The 18,472-nt window shown below is 41.0% G+C and overlaps 1 protein-coding gene across 5 annotated transcripts in view; it reads left to right on the forward strand.

The window, feature by feature from the left end:
- Positions 1–18,472, forward strand: part of LOC134217533 (uncharacterized) — an 88,800-nt gene that overhangs the window by 64,544 nt on the left and 5,784 nt on the right. The window contains exon 6 of one of the 5 annotated variants that reach the window (XM_062696297.1): positions 13,241–13,369. The exons of 3 other annotated variants lie outside the window; for them this stretch is intronic. In XM_062696297.1, the coding sequence (XP_062552281.1) occupies positions 13,241–13,302 (62 nt within the window). In that variant the 3' untranslated portion in view covers positions 13,303–13,369. Of the gene's footprint in view, positions 1–11,210; positions 11,288–13,240; positions 13,370–18,472 lie in introns of those variants that run through there. One more of the 5 variants, XM_062696298.1, reaches the window with a different exon arrangement.

Below are 18,472 nucleotides of genomic sequence, written 5' to 3' on the forward strand. Positions count from 1 at the left end.
GGATCGGCTCACAACAGCGTCTGTTCTCCATGTTAGGGGCGGCTGATCATCATCCGAGTGCCAGCGAGGGACTCTAAGTGAAACAGTGCACCATTGTACACCGGGAATAAGGAGGAATGGTCCTACGGAAATTTAGGGGGTTTGGTGTCAGGCCTGCAAGCCAGCCTTCAAAAAAACATACGCATCGAACAATCAACAAGAGAACGGAACCATCGGCGAAGACCACTGCGACGAAAAGAGACTAGCAATTGTAAACTCGGTTCGTGGAACTGCAAATCTTTCAACTTCTTCGGGAGCACACGCATACTCGCTGATGTGCTCAAGGACCGTGGATTCGGCATCGCAGCGCTGCAGGAGGTTTGTTGGAAGGGATCAATGGTGCGAACGTTTAAAGGTAATCCTACATCTACCAGAGCTGTGGCACGAGCTGGGAACAGCTTTCATAGTTATGGGCGATAGGCAAAGGCGTGATCGGGTGATCGGCGTGATCGGGTGGTGGCCGATCAATGAAAGAATGTGCAGGTTGAGGATCAAAGGCCGGTTCTTCAACTTCATCATAATAAACGTCCATAGCCCAAACTCCGGAAGCACTGATGATGAGAAAGACGCATTCTACACGCAGCTGGAACGTGAGTACGACAGCTGCCCAAGCCACGACGTCAAAACCATCATAGGAGATTTGAACGCTCAGGTTGGCCAAGAGGAGGAAGTTCAGCGCTCACCGGCTGACGAACGAAAACGGCCTACGACTAATTGATTTCGCCGCCTCCAAGAATATGGCCATTCGCAGCACCTACTTCCAACACAGCCTCCCGTATCGGTACACCTAGAGATCACCACTGCAGAAAGAATCGACCACGTTCTGATTGATGGACGGCACTTCTCCGACATTATCAACGTCAGGACATACCGTGGCGCTAACATCGACTCTGACCACTATCTGGTGATGGTTAAACTGCGCTCAAAACTATCCGTCATCAACAATGTTCGGTACCGACGACCGCCACGGTACGACCTAGAGCGACTGAAGCAACCTGATGTCGCTACTGCATACGCGCAGCATCTCGAGGCAGCGTTGCCGAAAGAGGGTGAGCTCGATGGAGCCCCGCTTGAGGACTGCTGGAATACAGTCAAAGCGACCATTAACGACGCAGAGGAGAACAACGTCGGGTATATGGGATGAAGTCGACGGAACGATTGATTCGACGAAGAGTGCAGACAGATTCTGGAGGAGAAGGACGCAGCGCGGGCGGTCGCGCTGCAGCAAGGTACCCGGCAGAACGTGGAACGTTATAGACGGAAGCGGAGACAGCAGACCCGCCTTTTTCAGGAGAAGAAACGCCGCCTGGAAGAAGCGGAGTGCGAGGAGATGGAACAGCTGTGCCGTTCTCAAGATACACGCAAGTTCTATCAGAAGCTCAACGCATCCCGCAAAGGCTTCGTGCCGCGAGCCGAAATGTGCCGGGATAAGGATGGGAGCATCTTGACGGATGAACGTGTGGTGATCGAAAGGTGGAAGCAGCACTACGAGGAACATTTGAATGGCGCTGAGAGTACAGGCAGTGAAAGTCAAGGCAGCGGAGGAGATGACTACGTCAGTTCAGCGGACGATGGAAGCCAACCAGCCCCCACCTTGAGGGAAGTTAAGGATGCCATTCAACAGCTAAAGACCAACAAAGCCTCTGGTAAGGATGGTATCGGAGCTGAGCTCATCAAGATGGGCCCGGAATAGCTGGCCACTTGCCTGCACAAACTGATAGTCAGAATCTGGGAAACCGAACAGCTACCGGAGGAGTGGAAGGAAGGGGTTATATGCCCCATCTACAAGAAAGGCGACAAACTGGAGTGTGAGAACTTTCGAGCGATCACCATCCTTAATGCCGCCTACAAAGTGATATCCCAGATCATCTTCCGTCGTCTGTCACCATTAGTGAACGAGTTCGTGGGAAGTTATCAAGCCGGCTTCGTTGACGGCCGCTCGACAACGGACCAGATCTTTACTGTACGGCAAATCCTTCAAAATGCCGTGAATACCAGGTCCCAACGCACCATCTGTTCGTTGATTTCAAGGCGGCATACGACAGTATAGACCGCGTAGAGCTATGGAAAATTATGGACGAGAACAGCTTCCTGGGAAGCTTACCAGACTGATCAAAGCAACGGTGGATGGTGTGCAAAACTGTGTGAAGATCTCGGGCGAACACTCCAGTTCGTTCGAATCGCGCCGGGGACTAAGACAAGGTGATGGACTTTCGTGCCTGTTGTTCAACATTGCGCTAGAAGGTGTCATGCGGAGAGCCGGGTGTAACAGCCGAGGTACGATTTTCAACAGATCCAGTCAATTTATTTGCTTCGCGGATGACATGGACATTGTCGGCCGAACTTTTGCAAAGGTGGCAGAACTGTACACCCGCCTGAAACGTGAAGCAACAAAAGTTGGACTGGTGGTGAATGCGTCAAAGACAAAGTACATGCTTGTGGGCGGAACCGAGAGCGACAGGGCCCGCCTGGGAAGCAGTGTTACGATAGACGGGGATACCTTCGAGGTGGTCGAGGAATTCGTCTACCTCGGATCCTTGCTAACGGCTGACAACAACATTAGTCGTGAAATACGAAGGCGCATCATCTGTGGAAGTCGGGCCAACTACGGGCTCCAGAAGAAACTGCGGTCGAAAAAGATTCGCCACCGCACCAAATGTGTCATGTACAAGACGCTAATAAGACCGGTTGTCCTCTACATGGACAATGCTCGAGGAGGACTTGCAAGCACTCGGAGTATTCGAGAAACGGCCCCGACCCGCTAAACCGTTTCCATTGCCGCCAAGCCCATAGTCCCTTCGGTACAACCAGAAAATAATGGTTCAAAGGGGGGCCAGTGCACAACGCACCCTCGAGGTTAGCTGCGTGTCCTTGCAGCACCGAACATCGTTACTCGCTTTTTTAGAAGAACACCATGGTATCGTGCCAGCGCGTTGCCGGCTTCCAGGTGGCCTTACCATGCCTTATGTCCTCGGAAGGTGGGAAGGGTCGACTTCGCGCCTGCTTCCCTCTGCACGTCTGGTATCAATAATGATGATGCCGCGTGCACTCCAAATTTACCTTTCTGCGATGGGTCTATTCGCCAGCACACAGAGGGACTTGCCGACGCGGTGCCTACGCCTGCCCCAGCCTTGACGAGGACCCCTTTCCGTCCTCGGGCTCGGAACCTGCCTGGTTGACCGACGCCGCGAAAGCGACGATACCATGTTGTTCTTCGCGCGGCCACTTGTTCGATAAAAGGATCGAGTTCGACCACAGAGCATGACCACCGGTATGACCCATGAAGCCGACTCCGATCCCTTGGACCACCTCTTATTTGCGCCTGAACTAGCCATCCTTGAGTCCACGCGCCACCTTCTGTGTAGCTCCGAGACGATTTGGGCGATAGCCGATAAAACGGCGTTCCAGCCAACTTCATCTTTACACATCCTCCGAACTAGGTTGTCCAGGGTAGTGTCCAGACCACATGTGGCAAGCATGTGGTCACGCATTGCGCGAAAACGTGAGCACACGAACAACACGTGTTCCGCCGTTTCCTCTAAACCTGCGCACACTAAATATTCGGGCGAGGCCGAGCAAGCCAGCCGCGTTACCTGCACTGTGATTTTGCAGCACGCTTAAACGCTGGGCACGTCGAACCCCCATGGGTGCTTGCTGTTCACAGCTTTGCTGGAACAAATCAAACAATTGGGAGGGTTCGTGCAGCATTGTACCTTATGTCCCTCCAATCCACAGCGTCGGCAGAGATTGCTTCTGTCAGGGTCTTTGCAGTCCCATTGCTTGTGCCCCGGTTCCAGGCACTTGAAGCAGACTTCGGGTTGCTCTTATATGCCCACAGGGCATACCGACCATCCCACCTTGACGCTCCCTAACTTGACTCTCTTGGAGGCGTCCGCTGCAGATAGCCGAACCAATGCTACCTGCGTCCCTGCCGGACCTTTCCGTAGCCGAACGGCTGCAGTGGGCGTCTCCACTTCACACTGTCGCCGCAGTGCCGTGAGCTCTTCGACTTCGGTGATCTCGTCCAGGTCTTTAACCCTTAGATTCACCTCCGTCGTGAGTGCCCTCACCTTGACCGTCTCGCCTAGGACTTCCTCCGCCAACTTCTTGTAGGCGGCGCCCTGTTGCGAGACGCCCCGCTTCAGCTCGAGGATCATCTCGCCCATCCGGGTACATCTTATTCGACGTACGTCGGCGCCGAGTTCACCGAGCTTGATGTCACTCCTCATCGCCTTCAAGACGTCCGAGTACTTAGCCTCGTCCGCCGTGATGACTAGGGCTTCGCCCCTGGAGCGATTGGCGCCTACCCTAGACTTCTTGCTACCCTCATTCGCCTGGGCCTTCTTTTCGGCCCTTGACGTCTTCGGTTTCCTCTTGTTCTTGACCAGGGTCCAGGAGGCGTCATCCCCCTCTATTTCCCTGGTCTGGTGCGGCTGAGAGCTCTCAGCCTGCCGTAACTCCTTACCACCGTCTTTCCTGGGTGGACGGACCTTTCCAGGTCCTTCTTCCCCCGGTTTTGGAGGTACCTGGCCGGGGTTCAGCTTCCCAGCCCCACTACCCTTGTTCGGGGTAGTAACCCTCCGCGTTTTGGAGCGGTCCCCAGGGAGCTCATTCCTTGGAGACTGTCTCCTTCGTTTTTGTGTCTGCTCCGTTGTCACACCCGTCACACCCGACGTACCCGCAAATACTTGAGCCTCAGTCTGGGTAGACTTTGGTACCACCGTCTTCGCTGGCACGCCTTCGGTCGATTGGACCTTGCCCGAGTCCGCGAATCCTTGGGCCTCAGTCTGGGTAGACCTCGACTCCACGGATTTCACGGGTTTCATCGATTTTCGAATTTTCTGCAAGCTCCTCTTGAGATCCTTACTGATATTATGCTTCGATGATGCAAAGTCGATGATGGCGTCCAGCTGTTCCGTCGCCACCTCGAAGGCCGAAAACTTATACCGGCGTTTTTTTAGCCGAGATGAAGGTTAAGTGACCCACGCTGGCGCTGCGCACTGAGCTGCCGACTATTGCCTCTGGCCTCCTAGGCGGAGACCTGAACAACTCACCTCTTGCGAAGGGGTTGTCGCCTACACTACTACCACTAATTGAAGAATTGACTTGGTTTTCCATTTTGGTCCCACGAGTTGCTCAGGAAAAGAGGTCCACCACGCCAGAGCCCAGCATGACGCGGTAAGGGACAATTACTGTGGAAGGTTCCCAGGTACCCCACAGGCTCCGTTAAAGGCCTAGTTCATTATTTCACCCCCCTAGCCATGCATCCCCTCGGCACGGGTCGCTTAAAGCCTTGGGATTAGGGGTTATGGGCCAAACACAATTGATACGTTTGCGTGCGTTTTGACAGTTTTCCCATGGGAAAACTGTCAAAACGCACGCAAACGTGTCAATTGTGTTTGGCCCATTAGGGACAATGGTCCCGGTCTAACTCGCAGTGGCCATGGGGAGGGGTTAAGTTAATAACTGTGGAAGTGCTTAATGAACACTAAGCTGCGAGGTGGCTCTGTCCCAGTGTGAGGATGTAATACCAATAAGAAAAAGAAGAAGAAGATATTGAATGAAAGCAAAGTCACACAAAAATAACAATTGCATTGTATTTTGTGAAAGAAAATACTTCAAAATGGATGCCCTATTTTTAATGATGAAGATGATTTTTCTCGATAGCGCGGATGGTGTGAGGTGTGCGATGCTATCACAAATAGTTTTTGCAGATCGACACTTTGCATTGACGCGCCGTTGTACAACATCTGTCATAACGCTAGTCCTTGAATCCTTATGCGAATTATATTATATTTTTGGCGTATTCCTATGATAAATTAGATAAATTAACTTTAGAAATTAAGAAGAGATTTGTGGAATCGGAAATGTGAAAATTTCCTTCCGAAATTCAAAACAATGCCCCGTAGGAATTAAAGAGAATTTTCTTATGAGGTTTTTTTTCGGTTTTCTGATGGAATTTTAAAATTTTCTGTAGAAATTTTGATGAAATAATTTCCTGTTGGAAAAAATCAAAATAATCTCTGGTACAAACCACAGATTTTTTCGGAGAGTGAAAAATTTAGTGGCTTTTCAGAAGAATTGTCAGTGAAATGCTAGCAATTTTTTTTCAAAGAAGTTTATGTAGATTTTTGCGTAAATTGGACAGAAAATTTAGAGCAAATTGAAGAGAATTTTCAGCCGAAATTCAAGGAAATTTCATGTGAAACAAAAAGATAAGAATTTCAGCAAATTTCTCGAAGCTTCATTTAGTTTATTTTTTTCAGAGAACGGAAAACAGTGGGGTCAGTATAATGCCGAAAAGGTCGCCGCTGATGATTGTTGGACAGGCAAATTCTAGAAGCAGATTGGATTGAGTAAAAGAAAAAAAATCATTTCTAATAATTATTGCAAAGGGACTACAAATAAATTCTATATATTTTCATTCCTGAAATATCATATGATTTTCCTATATATCGATATTTTCATTCCATATCGGTGATATCGATACTTTGATTCGATTATCGTATTGGATCAAATATCGATATTTTGAAGTATCGGAACGTCCCCTACTTTCAGGCTTCATCGATGAGAAATTTGAATCAAAAAAGTTAGCAAAAAAACTATTTTTTTATAAAGGTCATCCTACGTAAACTTGAAATAATTTTTCATGCTAAATTCTAAATGCTAAAATCTTCAACTTCGCAGTGCATTGTATATCCGTATCTCTGCAATTAAAAAAGTTTCATTATTTATTTATTTTTTTAATGTGGCCCACCCTAATTTTTATGAAAACCTCAACAAGCCCCTTACCGTTAGGAACAACTTTTTGAAACAAAGTTTGTTTCTATCTCTGCTATTTTCGGCTTGAAAAACTTATTACCATTTTGTCTGCTACCTGGAGTCTGGACCAGTACTGGTAGTTTTCGTGATCGTCATGTGAAAGCGAAAACAGTTGCATTTTCATTTTCAAGAGACCAAATGAAAATGCAGCGGGCTCTCGGTCACCTGCCATATTATACAAGCAGTCATGATGGGAATGTTGCTTTGTTCTGAAATCTAAATTTCTAAATTGTTTTGATAGATCTGTGCAAATAACAATGACTAGTCGATAAAATGATTATATTGTTTCTGATTTTCGAGTTAGAAGTAACATTATTGAAGAAGAAACAGTTTGTTTACAATAGTTTGATGCGCTTTCATAAAATAAAAATCCGTGAAAATTTGGCGAAATTCCTTTAATTGTTTATATTTTCTATGAAAGCGGGAAAGAATAAAATGTAAATATCACGTGACCTCTCTCAATGAAAAAGAAAATCTCAGTAGGACCTGGACCAATGTGCAGTGCACTTTTGCATGGCTTCAAAAAACAGATGTTTTGCTGTATTTAATTTTTACTTTATCGTGAACCTTTGAGTACACAGCAAGATTTGTGTAGTATTATGCATAGAATATTGCTATACCTTTCCAGTCTGACGGAAATACGCTAATGTGTATATGAAATACCCAACCCTCAAGGTCTCGCGCCGTCTCAAGAAGTACAACACTACCTAAAAAAGCTCGCTTGTCGTACACAATGGAGACGAGACTGCATTAGTGATTCATGACTAAGCAAACCCGAAAGATTAGTAAATCTTGGCTTATTTGAATTTTGACAAACTTTTTATGGAAAAATATATAAGGCTCTTTTAGTGGAATGTATTCAACCGTCTAAGACGAATTAAGTACTCTCCATTAAATTCCACCAGTTAATTTTTGATATCTTTGCAGATACGTATTTCGACCACAACTGTGTGGTCGTCTGAAGACTGTGTGGACTGAAGACGACCACACAGTTGTGGTCGAAATACGTATCTGCAAAGATATCGAAAATTAACTGGTGGAATTAAATGGAGAGTACTTAATTCGTCTTAGACGGTTGAAACTTTTTATAATCGTTTCGAAAATCTACAATATTCATCAACACTAGATGATGTTGTTATGTACCTGTACTTTTTATTGGCCAACATTCACAAACTTCTCTGTTCAAACCGAATTATTGGGTAAACTACATGAGCGTTGGATCAAAAATAAGGCATGAAGTTAATACTTTTGAGTCTAATTATTCCGTTACAAAGCACACACAAAAAATCGTTGGTAAAATTGAAAGAAACGTTGGTAAAATTAAGAAAATCAGTATAATACTGTTGAATTTACAATTTCAAAAATGTCACTTCTGGAAGCACTTTTACAAGTGCCGACTTTTCAAAATAACATTTTTCTCTCAAAATTAAATGTGTATTTTACTTTTCAAAATGACATTTTCCTCTCCAAACTAAATGTGTATAAAACTTCTCAAAATAACATTTTCCTCTCAAAGCTAAATGTGTGTGAAATCCATTAGAATCGACAGTAATGCTTTCAAAATAAGAAGTCATACTAAATTTTCACAAGTTTATTGAAAATTTGTTATTAACAATGAGGTATTTTAACCGGTACCGTGAACGCTCCCTGTTCGGCGTCGGCTGCTTCTGAAAATTCTCATCCGGGTTTTAGGGTGTTGGACTTGTGATTGCTTTCGGGCAAGAATCCCCTTACTCTGCCGGAACGGGGGCAGGGGCTGTTTGAGAGACTGTTGCAGCACCAACATAAAGAGTGGATAGTGCTGTGCGTTGTCGGTGTAGTTTAAGATGTCGGAAAGTGTATAACCGTTCGGACTCCTTTCTTAATCTGAAAAATAATCAGGTTTTTGTTACACTAAATATGAAGTGTACTTACTAAGGTGGGATTTGTCGTTTCGGCAATCTATTTGGTAGTTTCGTTTTTTTTGTAACTGTTCTGCCACTGACAGGTAGTCGTGGGATGCCAGTTGCATTATTTATTTCGGGTATACCCCGTTAGGCATAAGTACGTTAGGCATAAAGACGTTAGGCATAAGTACGTTAGGCATAACGGACGATAGGCATAATGTACGTTTGGCATAATGGACGTTAGGCATAAAATGACCCAAAGAACAGCCTATGACATAAAGAAGGCAGAGTTATGCCAAACGTCCATTATGCCCAACGTACATTATGCCTATCGTCCGTTATGCCTAACGTCCATTATGCCTAACATACTTATGCCTAACGTCCTTATGCCTAACGTACTTATGCCTAACGTCGCGGACCCATTTATTTCTGTCCGTGTTGCCAAAAATATGAAATGTTGTAGTATGTTCGATTATTTTTCAAATTTTGTTCTGAGAGCAAACTTTCAAAACAATCAATTTAGCATTTGACCAAAAAGTTTTAGTACCAAAAGTACCAAATTTTTCATATTCTTGAAATAACATTAGAATGTTGGAATCCCAATTATAAACGTACAACTCGTGCTGGAAAAATCATCTTTTTGCAACTAGTTGCACAAACTACTATTTCATCTAGTAAAGAATGTTACAATTGTTTTGTTAATTTTGTTATTGATTTTTATTGCAATTCAATAGAAATTATTAGTCATCTAGTTATGAAAAAATCATGAAAAATTTCAATTATTTTAATAATATCAAAATCTCTTATTCCTTGTATATGTTACTATTATTTAAACTCATGCTGATGTTCATCTACCATCACAAACGCTGTGTTGATGTAAATATCGAAAAATAAACCAAACATAAAATAAGCAAGCCTGATTTCAAGCGGAACATGATGCCAAATAAATGTCAAAAGCTTTTTAATTTAAATGAACGAGCCGTGCTGCTTTCCCATTCGCCTTTCACCATTATGTTCCCCATAGTGGTTCATTTTCAATTACAGGTGCTGTCTGAAACCTTTTTTCTTCTTCATTTTTTTATGTTCCGCTGTTCATATATGTATAGTGGGCTCCATGAAAGATCTCAGTTCTAGACCAGCATTTGAAAAGGACGTAACAGCCTTAATTTATTCTTTCCAGTTCTTTGTCTATGTATATAGCTATGTATGTGGACAAGACAAGAAAAAGAATAAATTTTGGCGGTTACGATCTTTTCAAATGTTGGTCTAAAATTTTATATATTTCATTTATTTTAGACATACATACATCTCGTTCATAGCACGTTTCCACTGATTTTATAAAATCCGATATCGGATATAGGAAAAGTGAGCAAGTCGCAAAACATTGATAAGTGGTGAAGAAAACCATCAGGACCAGACTGGGAAATGCGGGCTGAATCGAATTAAATGTGACAATAGAACAACATATCGTATTTGGAGTGTAGGTCTAATAGTAAAAGCTAAAAACTTAACATTGAATTCAAAATGTTAAGCATTTTTCTTATAACAAGAAGCTATCACCGTAATGCTACGTTTTGACAAGGCAAGAAAATTGATCAATCAATTGAATTCAATTAACTTGCCAAAAGTTAAACGTGGTCCACTTTCTTTTTATTCAAGTGAACTGAAAAGAAGATTTCAGACGTTCAATAAATTTTCCCCATTGACATTCATTGTTGGCTACCAATTGATATTTGCTGTGAATACCCATTCTCACTCCGTAAATACGAAATGTATTGCAGCGTTTTTGTTATGTTGAACATGATTTGATTATAGATTATAGGAGCACTAAAACACTAACAAGTTTATCATTCAAAATCGGCCCCTAAAATGAATTATAGCCAATTTTATTCACAAATGTATTTTCAGCACCGGATACTTTAATCGAATCAGTTATAAATTTATTATCAAAATGCGCAAATACATGCCGAAAAGTGGATTTAAATCTCTACGAACCCGTATGTGAATTTTGGTTATCATCATGGGGACTAATATCATGAAAGCATTTTTCACGCAAATAATATTCTCATTTCCTGTTCAATCTATTTTCTTGGCGCACCTGTGAATCCCACATTCAGACCATTTCGCTTTTTCCAATCTGAGCTAAACATAGCATTGAAAAAAAAAGATAAACACAAAGCCGTGGTGGAGCTTCACATTAGATTCATGTTCAGCCTGATTCACCATCGATCAGTTACGGTTTGTTGCGCATCAAACACTCATCCAATTTTCTACATCCCATTTCCCAAATGATGTCTTGAGGTTAAGGCTTCAGCTTGCTTCCAGACGTTTCACTCTGCATTTTTTTATTGATACTTCGATTTTCCTACGACGTTCGTTTTTCGCCCTTCACAACCCAACCCTTCCCATTGCCATCTCAATGCTGCTTAACCGTTCCAATTTGTCTATTTTGACAAATCCCAGGATACGCATTGTAAGTCGGGTGATAGAATTTCAACACCGCTCGGTAGAGCCTATTTTTTGTCAACAAGCAGGAAACCCAGGCAAGTGCTATTTAACACATATTGGAGTGGAGCAAACGTTTTCAAATAGGGGTAGAGAAGGTAAGATGCAATAAGATCTTTAAAATATATCGATTTTAAATATAACAAATTTGTTTCAAGTAAGTGAAACATAAGACTCAATGGTCATACGCCCATGCTGGGTAGACATATCGTTGAAAAGGCACTATCGAGCCTAAATAAGATGCCCTTACAGTTGAAGTAGCGACATAGACCTATTTCCAAAGTTGATTTTCTTATAATGATTGGGGATCGGGATCGAAGGAGAAAGCATTAAGATACTTTAGTACTAAAGAGAGCTTAATAATGATGTTTAGTAGACATGAATGCCAATCTTGCCTCTTCTACCTCTAATGGTCTAAAATTTAAATGTTGTTTGACTTGAACGGCGACGCGCCAGATCTGATATTGCTTTTGTTGTTCATGTTTCAACGTGTGTCTTTCTGGTCTGGTGAAAGTGAATTTGTCTTGCTTCCTTTCGTTATGTTTGCTTGATTATGTGTACACGTTTGTTCCAAGAATACCATTTTCAATCTCGAACGTCCACCCAAACAAAGCGCCAAGCGTTTATCAATTTTTCACGTGATTTTGTATTAAAAGCAGCTTCCAGCTCCTGAAAACGTGCGTCATTTTTTTATCGGCTTTTCTTGGATGGACGGATAAGAGTATCAAATGTCTCTGAATATTATATTAGGAGCTTTTGCCATTTTGCATCCCAAGCTTGCTTCGCAGCTTTTGTGTATATATTCAAGTCAGTTTCGATTATGTCCTGTGTATATATGTATACTGTATTGAAAAAGGATTTGCAGAATGAAAACGTGTCGCGTTCAACATTCAAGGACAAGGCGAAAATTTTAACCGAAAGAGTCGAGACAAAGAGTTTTATGGTCAGATAGGAAGGATTGCAGAGATGCAGAATTTGTGTAAAATGCATATTTTTATAGAAAGAGTATCCACTTCTTCTGAGATAAATCTCTAACATTCAAAACGGAACTCAACCGCAAGTGATTACTGGAAGTAATTATCTCATAGACTTCTTTAGTGGAATATTTTCAGTTAGCTATAAGATCAGTCAGTATTATTCCATTTGATTCCTCTACTTGATTGCAACTTTTGCAGATATGTATTTCTACCCCAACAATAAGGCCATTTTCAAAAGGCGGCTAAAAATTTAGCCGTTCATTTAGCGATTTCCCCTAAATGGAATTAAATGCAATAGTTTTGTGCACACATCAATCACTAGAATTTTCAAATATTTAATGCAAGTTTACAATGAGAACTGTTTCAAAAACTTTTTATTGTTATTAAATTAATTACTTTTAAAACTTTTCAATATTCTCTATTTCCCAATCTTTTTCAATTTTTCTTCCTCTAAATATTATTCTATTCATATTTATGTTATGTGATTACGTTTTCATATACTTACTAGATAGTTGTAAGAAACTTTCTTAATAATTCATATTTATATACACAGACAAATTTGATTTTATTTACACACAAAAAAGGGAGTGCCAAAAACAGCGCAAATTTTATCAATTTATAGCCTAAGAACAGCTAAACTTTGGAAAGCTGTTAGCCATTGATGTTAATCAATATTTCAACTATTATGAGTAAATGTTCATGAGAAGTATTTAATTTACCTTTGTTTGTACTAAACTGTATGTGTTTCAGTTGCTAAATCCATAAACATCCCATCATAAACCATCTTATTTAATCCATTCGGTGTTTCCTTTTTCGTCTAATCGAAAGATTCATCCAGTATTGAATTCACAATTTGCCTACCATGGGACGCATCTCAATATTTTATACTCCTCCACTTAAACAAAAAAAATGTCAATACTCTTCAGCCCCATACGATAAAGTCATCCTTATTTTATGTAACTTTCTCTACCTATCTTCCATCTCTTTATCTTTCTCTCCTTCTTTCCCCAGTGTCCACGGTGTCTGTCATACCTCTCATGAACTATAAACCACATGTTGAGATATTGATGTGATATTACCGCCACGTTATCCTTCATCTCGTCTCGTTTTAATGCGTCCAATCGAGCAGTACAGCCAAAGAACTTGCTTTAAAGGCATCACTTGTCACTAAAATGAGTAAACATTGACGAAAGCAATCACTACCGAAGAGTACAAAGTAACCATAAGTACTTTTTAATGCCGTCTCGTTCTAACTGCGTCTTCGTGTTGTAATCAGTCGTTAAAGTGTCTCTCTAGATTAACTACTCCCCCTAATTGTTTGTATTCCTTACTCGAATCTACGTGAATCCTTGAGATATAAGTAAACCGTGAACGATCGGATGCAACATTTTCCCTTATAATATTCTGTAAATACCAGTGTACTCCTTGATGAGGATTAACATTGCAATAGTATATAAGTCGAAAGACTAAAACTCGCCACCTAATTACAATTATCTGAATACAAGTCTGGGTATGTCCTATCCGTTCTATGTTTCATTCTCTATTCGCTGTACAGCTTGTAAAAATATTTGATGTGCATAATTTTTATTTTTATTTTTATTTTTATTTTTGCATTTTTGTATACCAAAAAAGTGTTTTATAAAGCAAATTCTAAATGAACATTTTTCAGTTTTCATGGAATCATTTTCATACATGTGCCAGAATATGATGTTGTATGGTTTTACTACAGCTTTAACCATAGCGAATACATGAAATGTTTGGTTTCCTGTATTGTTCCAAAAATGTACCAAACTGATAAAAAAAAGCTGATTATATATTTTATACCATTGAAGGAAAATACCATTGGAAGAATAAACCATTTGATGAGAATCAAATCTTGCGCTTTGTATCATACTGCATTGATCCAATTTTTAATGGTTTATTGTGATATAGGATGATTGCATCTTATACCAGAAACAACTACGACGGCTATAACTTATGATCCAATAAAGTTATTAACGAAAAGCAAAATCGATGAAGAGAAATCGATTACATATTGCAATTACGCTCTTATAATACTAAACGCGTGAAATTATCTCAAATATGGTTACAACACCGGTTGTTCTTTTCATGTGGAAGCTATTAAGTAATCCTATATTCCATAAAAAGAATGAAACACAAACGGACTTGATTCCTATTTTTGGGATCAGCAGTGAGCACACATGTTTACAAGAAGAACCGAAAAATTGGTGTTTCAATCTTTTCTTCCGAGATGGGATAATTTTTAATACAGTGAAATAAACAATGGTGGTAAACAATGGTAAAATGGTGGACCTAACACGTGGGATTCAAATACAAGAGCCTGAACCAAAAAAATGAGAATATTGGAGCGGTGTCTGGCTATAAGACCACCCTTTTGTCAGATGAAGTGGCCTTCATAGGTCGCCCCTATGAAGAAGAGCGAAGGCCAGAAAATGAAGGTGATTACGGACATCACAGACTCAGGTGTCTCCAGTTAGCCTTGCGAACAAAGGCGTCGGATTGCCAATCTGGGGATGGCGAGTTCGATTATTGGTCCGGTCTAGAATGATTTCAGGTGGCAAACATTCTCGCTTCCTTGGGCATAGTGTATCCATTGTACTTGTCACAACAGGAAAATACTCATGCAATGGCGGACATAGAAAAGCTTTCAATTAATAACTGAGGCAATAAGTCGAGAAGCAGGCCAAGTTTCAAATGGAATGTCACCGACGTAATCATGTTTTTTGCTGAACAACCTTGGGAAATACAGCAGAGACCTAGAGTCTGTGAAGTCTGTGGTGACCCTCTGCAACATCTTCGTAGAGGTAAATCAGGAATAGAGGTCTTTGCTGGAGGCTAGTAAGGAGGCGGAACGAAAGATACGTCTCGCCACCGAGGAGAAAGGGTTTGCAGTGAACCAAGCTGCGGAGATCAGGAGGGCGAATTGAAGAGCTGAAGCAGCTGGCAGAATGTCAGACTGCGGATCTTCACCGTCACTGGAGCGTTTAATTCAAGCGCTAAATTTGCGAAGAATAAAATATTCTATGATTAGAAAAACGCGGCGCATCTAGAATACTACTGGAAAAATGTTTTGTGGTTCGCAAAATCACAAGACGCGTCTTAAAGACCGTCGAATGAGGCCGTTACAAATATTTAATTAACATTTTATCCTACTGGTCTTCCAAAGGTTAAGGGGGGGAGGGTGTTGGGTGATAATAAAAAATAAATATTAAAATGAAAAAAAATCAAAAAACTCCTCGGATTTGTTAAACAATGTTTTGAAAATCCTCAAAATTATCCGAAATTTATTATGTTGCCCCCTCAAAATATTATTTATTGGCAAAAAAATCCAAGGGGGTACACAAAATAGTTTTTAAATATTTGTATCAGCCTAATAGTTCGTGGTTTACAAAATCACAAAACGTGTTTGGAAGACCGCTGTAAAATGGTTTATGGTTTTGAAAATCACAAGACGCGCCTGGAAGACCGTCGTAAAATGAGTCGTGATTTGCAAAATCACTAAACGCGTCTGGAAGACCGTCGAAAATGGTTTGTGGCTTGCAAAATCACAAGACGCGTCTGGAAGGCCGTCGGAAAATGGTTTCTGGTTTAGAAAACCATAAGTCGTGACTAAGAGGCGGCCGAAAATGGAGTACTCCAGTTAGCCTGGCAAGCAAAGCCGTAGGATTGCCAATCTAGAGATGGCGAGTTCGATTCTCGGTATGGACCAGGATGTTTTTTAGGGCACACATACTCGACTCCCTGAGCATAGTGTATGCATTGTACATACTTGCCACATAAGATACTTGCTTATGTAATGGAGGGCTTTCAATTAATAACTAAGGAAACTCTATGTGAACTGTATGAATGTGAACTCTCTCTTACTCGATATTGAAGGGTCCATCGCATCGAGTTAGGGAGGTATCTAGATAGGGAACACATTTATGTTTCGAGATGAGCCGCCCAAGGGCCGAAAGTCTCGATGATAAAGATAAATAATAAATAATTTATGTTTGGCCGAATGCCGTTAAAATTTGTTTCCTGATTGAGTGAAGTGAGAAGTGAGATGTTCGAAGTGAATAGTGAACAGCAAGAACTGAGAAATGAGAAATGAGATGTTCGAAATGAGTACAGAGTAGTGAAAAGTGAGAAATGAGCAATGGAAGTGAGTATAGATCTCAATGTGTGCAGTAACATGTAAGTAGTGGAAGGTGAGAAATAAGAAGTGATAAATGAGTGGTGAGAAGTGAGATGTGATTGTTGCGAAGTAATAAATAGGAGATTCTGTCTAATAAGTAATAAATAGGATGTGATTAGTGAGAAAAACAGAAGCAAGATCACTTGTCATAAAACGAGTTTGTACAATCCCAGACGACCTTACTGTTGAGGTCGAAATACGTATCTGTCAAGACACAATTAAGTGGTGGAATTACATGGGATTGTACAAACTCGTCTTATGACAAGTGAAGACATTCCACTTAAAAGCTCAAGATAATTTTCTTAAGGAGCAAGATTCTTATTCCTTGCTGTGTGATGTGATAATTGAGTGGTTTATTACTGAGAAATGAATGGAGATGTGAATGGAGAGATATAAGGAAGAAAAAACAAAAAAGTAGGAAAGAGAAAGAATATCGTTTCTCACTTCTCGTGTTTCGGTCCACACTTCTCACTTTTTATTACTCCCTTCTCACAACTCACTCCTCACTCCTCATTTCTCACTTCTCACTACTTACTTCTCTCTTCTCACATCTCGCTTCTCACCTCCCCTATTCACTTCTCACTTTGCATCTCTTCTCACATCTAACTATTTATTTCTCATTTCTCACTTCGCACATCTCACTTCTGACTTCACATTTCTCATTTATCACTTCACATTTCTCATTTCTCACTTCTTATTTTACTCTTCTTCTTCAACTTCTCGCTTATAACTTCTTATGTCTCACTTCTGACTTTTCATTTCTCATTTATCACTTTTCCCTTCCTACTTTTTATTTCCCACTACTCACTTCTTATTTTTCACTTCTCACTAATCACTTCACACCTCACTTCTTGTTCATCACTTCTCGCTTCGAATTTCTCACTTCTCACTTTTCATTTCTCACTTTTCATTTCTCACTTCTCAATTCGCACTTCTCACTTCTCATTTTTCCCTTTTGATGCTTATAACTTATAACTTTTTATATCTCATTTCTGGTTGTCTCCAGCATCCTTGCGAGCAAAGGCGTAGGATTGCCAATCCAGAGATGGCGAGTTCGATTCTCGGTCCGGTCTACTACTACTACCACAGCAGCACACATGTTCCACATAGGTTATGGCAACTCATATGTGACTTGATTTCGTCACAATCTAGTTGCTGCAACTTATTTTGTCTGACTTGTGCTGCTCGGGACTTGCAGGTTGCAAGTTGAATATCAGGCCAAGTTCCAGTTAGGATGTAGAGCCATTGAAGAAGAAGAAGAATAAGAAGAAGAAGAAGAAGAAGAAGAAGAAGAAGATCTCATTTATGACTTCCCATTTCTCACTTATTACTTTCATTTCTATCTTTTAACTTTTCACTTCTTACTTTTCACTTCTCACTTCCTACTACTCATTTCTTACTTTTCACTTCTCATTTCTCACTTCTCACTTTTCACTTCTCACTTTTAGGTTTTTACTTCTCATTTCGCACTTCTAACTTCTTATTTTTCACTTCTCACTTCTCATTTCTTACTTCTCGCTTGTCACTTTTCACTTCTAACTATATCGTGCTCGCACTTTAAATTTCTCTCTTCAAACTTCTCACGTCTCACTTCTCGTTTCTCACTTTACATTACTCACTTCTCACTTCTTACTTCTCACTTTTCATTTCTCACTTCTCACTTTTCACTTCAAACTTCGAATTTCTCAATTCTCACTTATAACTGTCCAGTTCTCATTTCGCACTTCCAACTTCTTATTTTTCGCTTCTCGCTTGTCACTTTTCACTTTTAACTTATAACTATGAAAATGCATTGTAGAATGACTTTGACTTAGAGGATATCGAGTAAGGTAGATATCAACTTACGGAGGGAACGCAGCATACTAAATTCAAGGGGAATTTTATCGAGTAAGGGAAAATATCGAGTTACAGAACATAGATTTCACTGTAGAATACTAAAATGAAAAGCAGGCCAAGAATGTAAAGCCATAGAAGAAGAAAACTACAAGGTGCGTTAAAGATTACCGGAAAATGTTATACAATCATAAAAATCACAAAGTCCTGCG

This window comes from Armigeres subalbatus, chromosome 2, assembly GCF_024139115.2.
Source record: "Armigeres subalbatus isolate Guangzhou_Male chromosome 2, GZ_Asu_2, whole genome shotgun sequence".
Lineage (NCBI taxonomy): Eukaryota > Metazoa > Arthropoda > Insecta > Diptera > Culicidae > Armigeres > Armigeres subalbatus.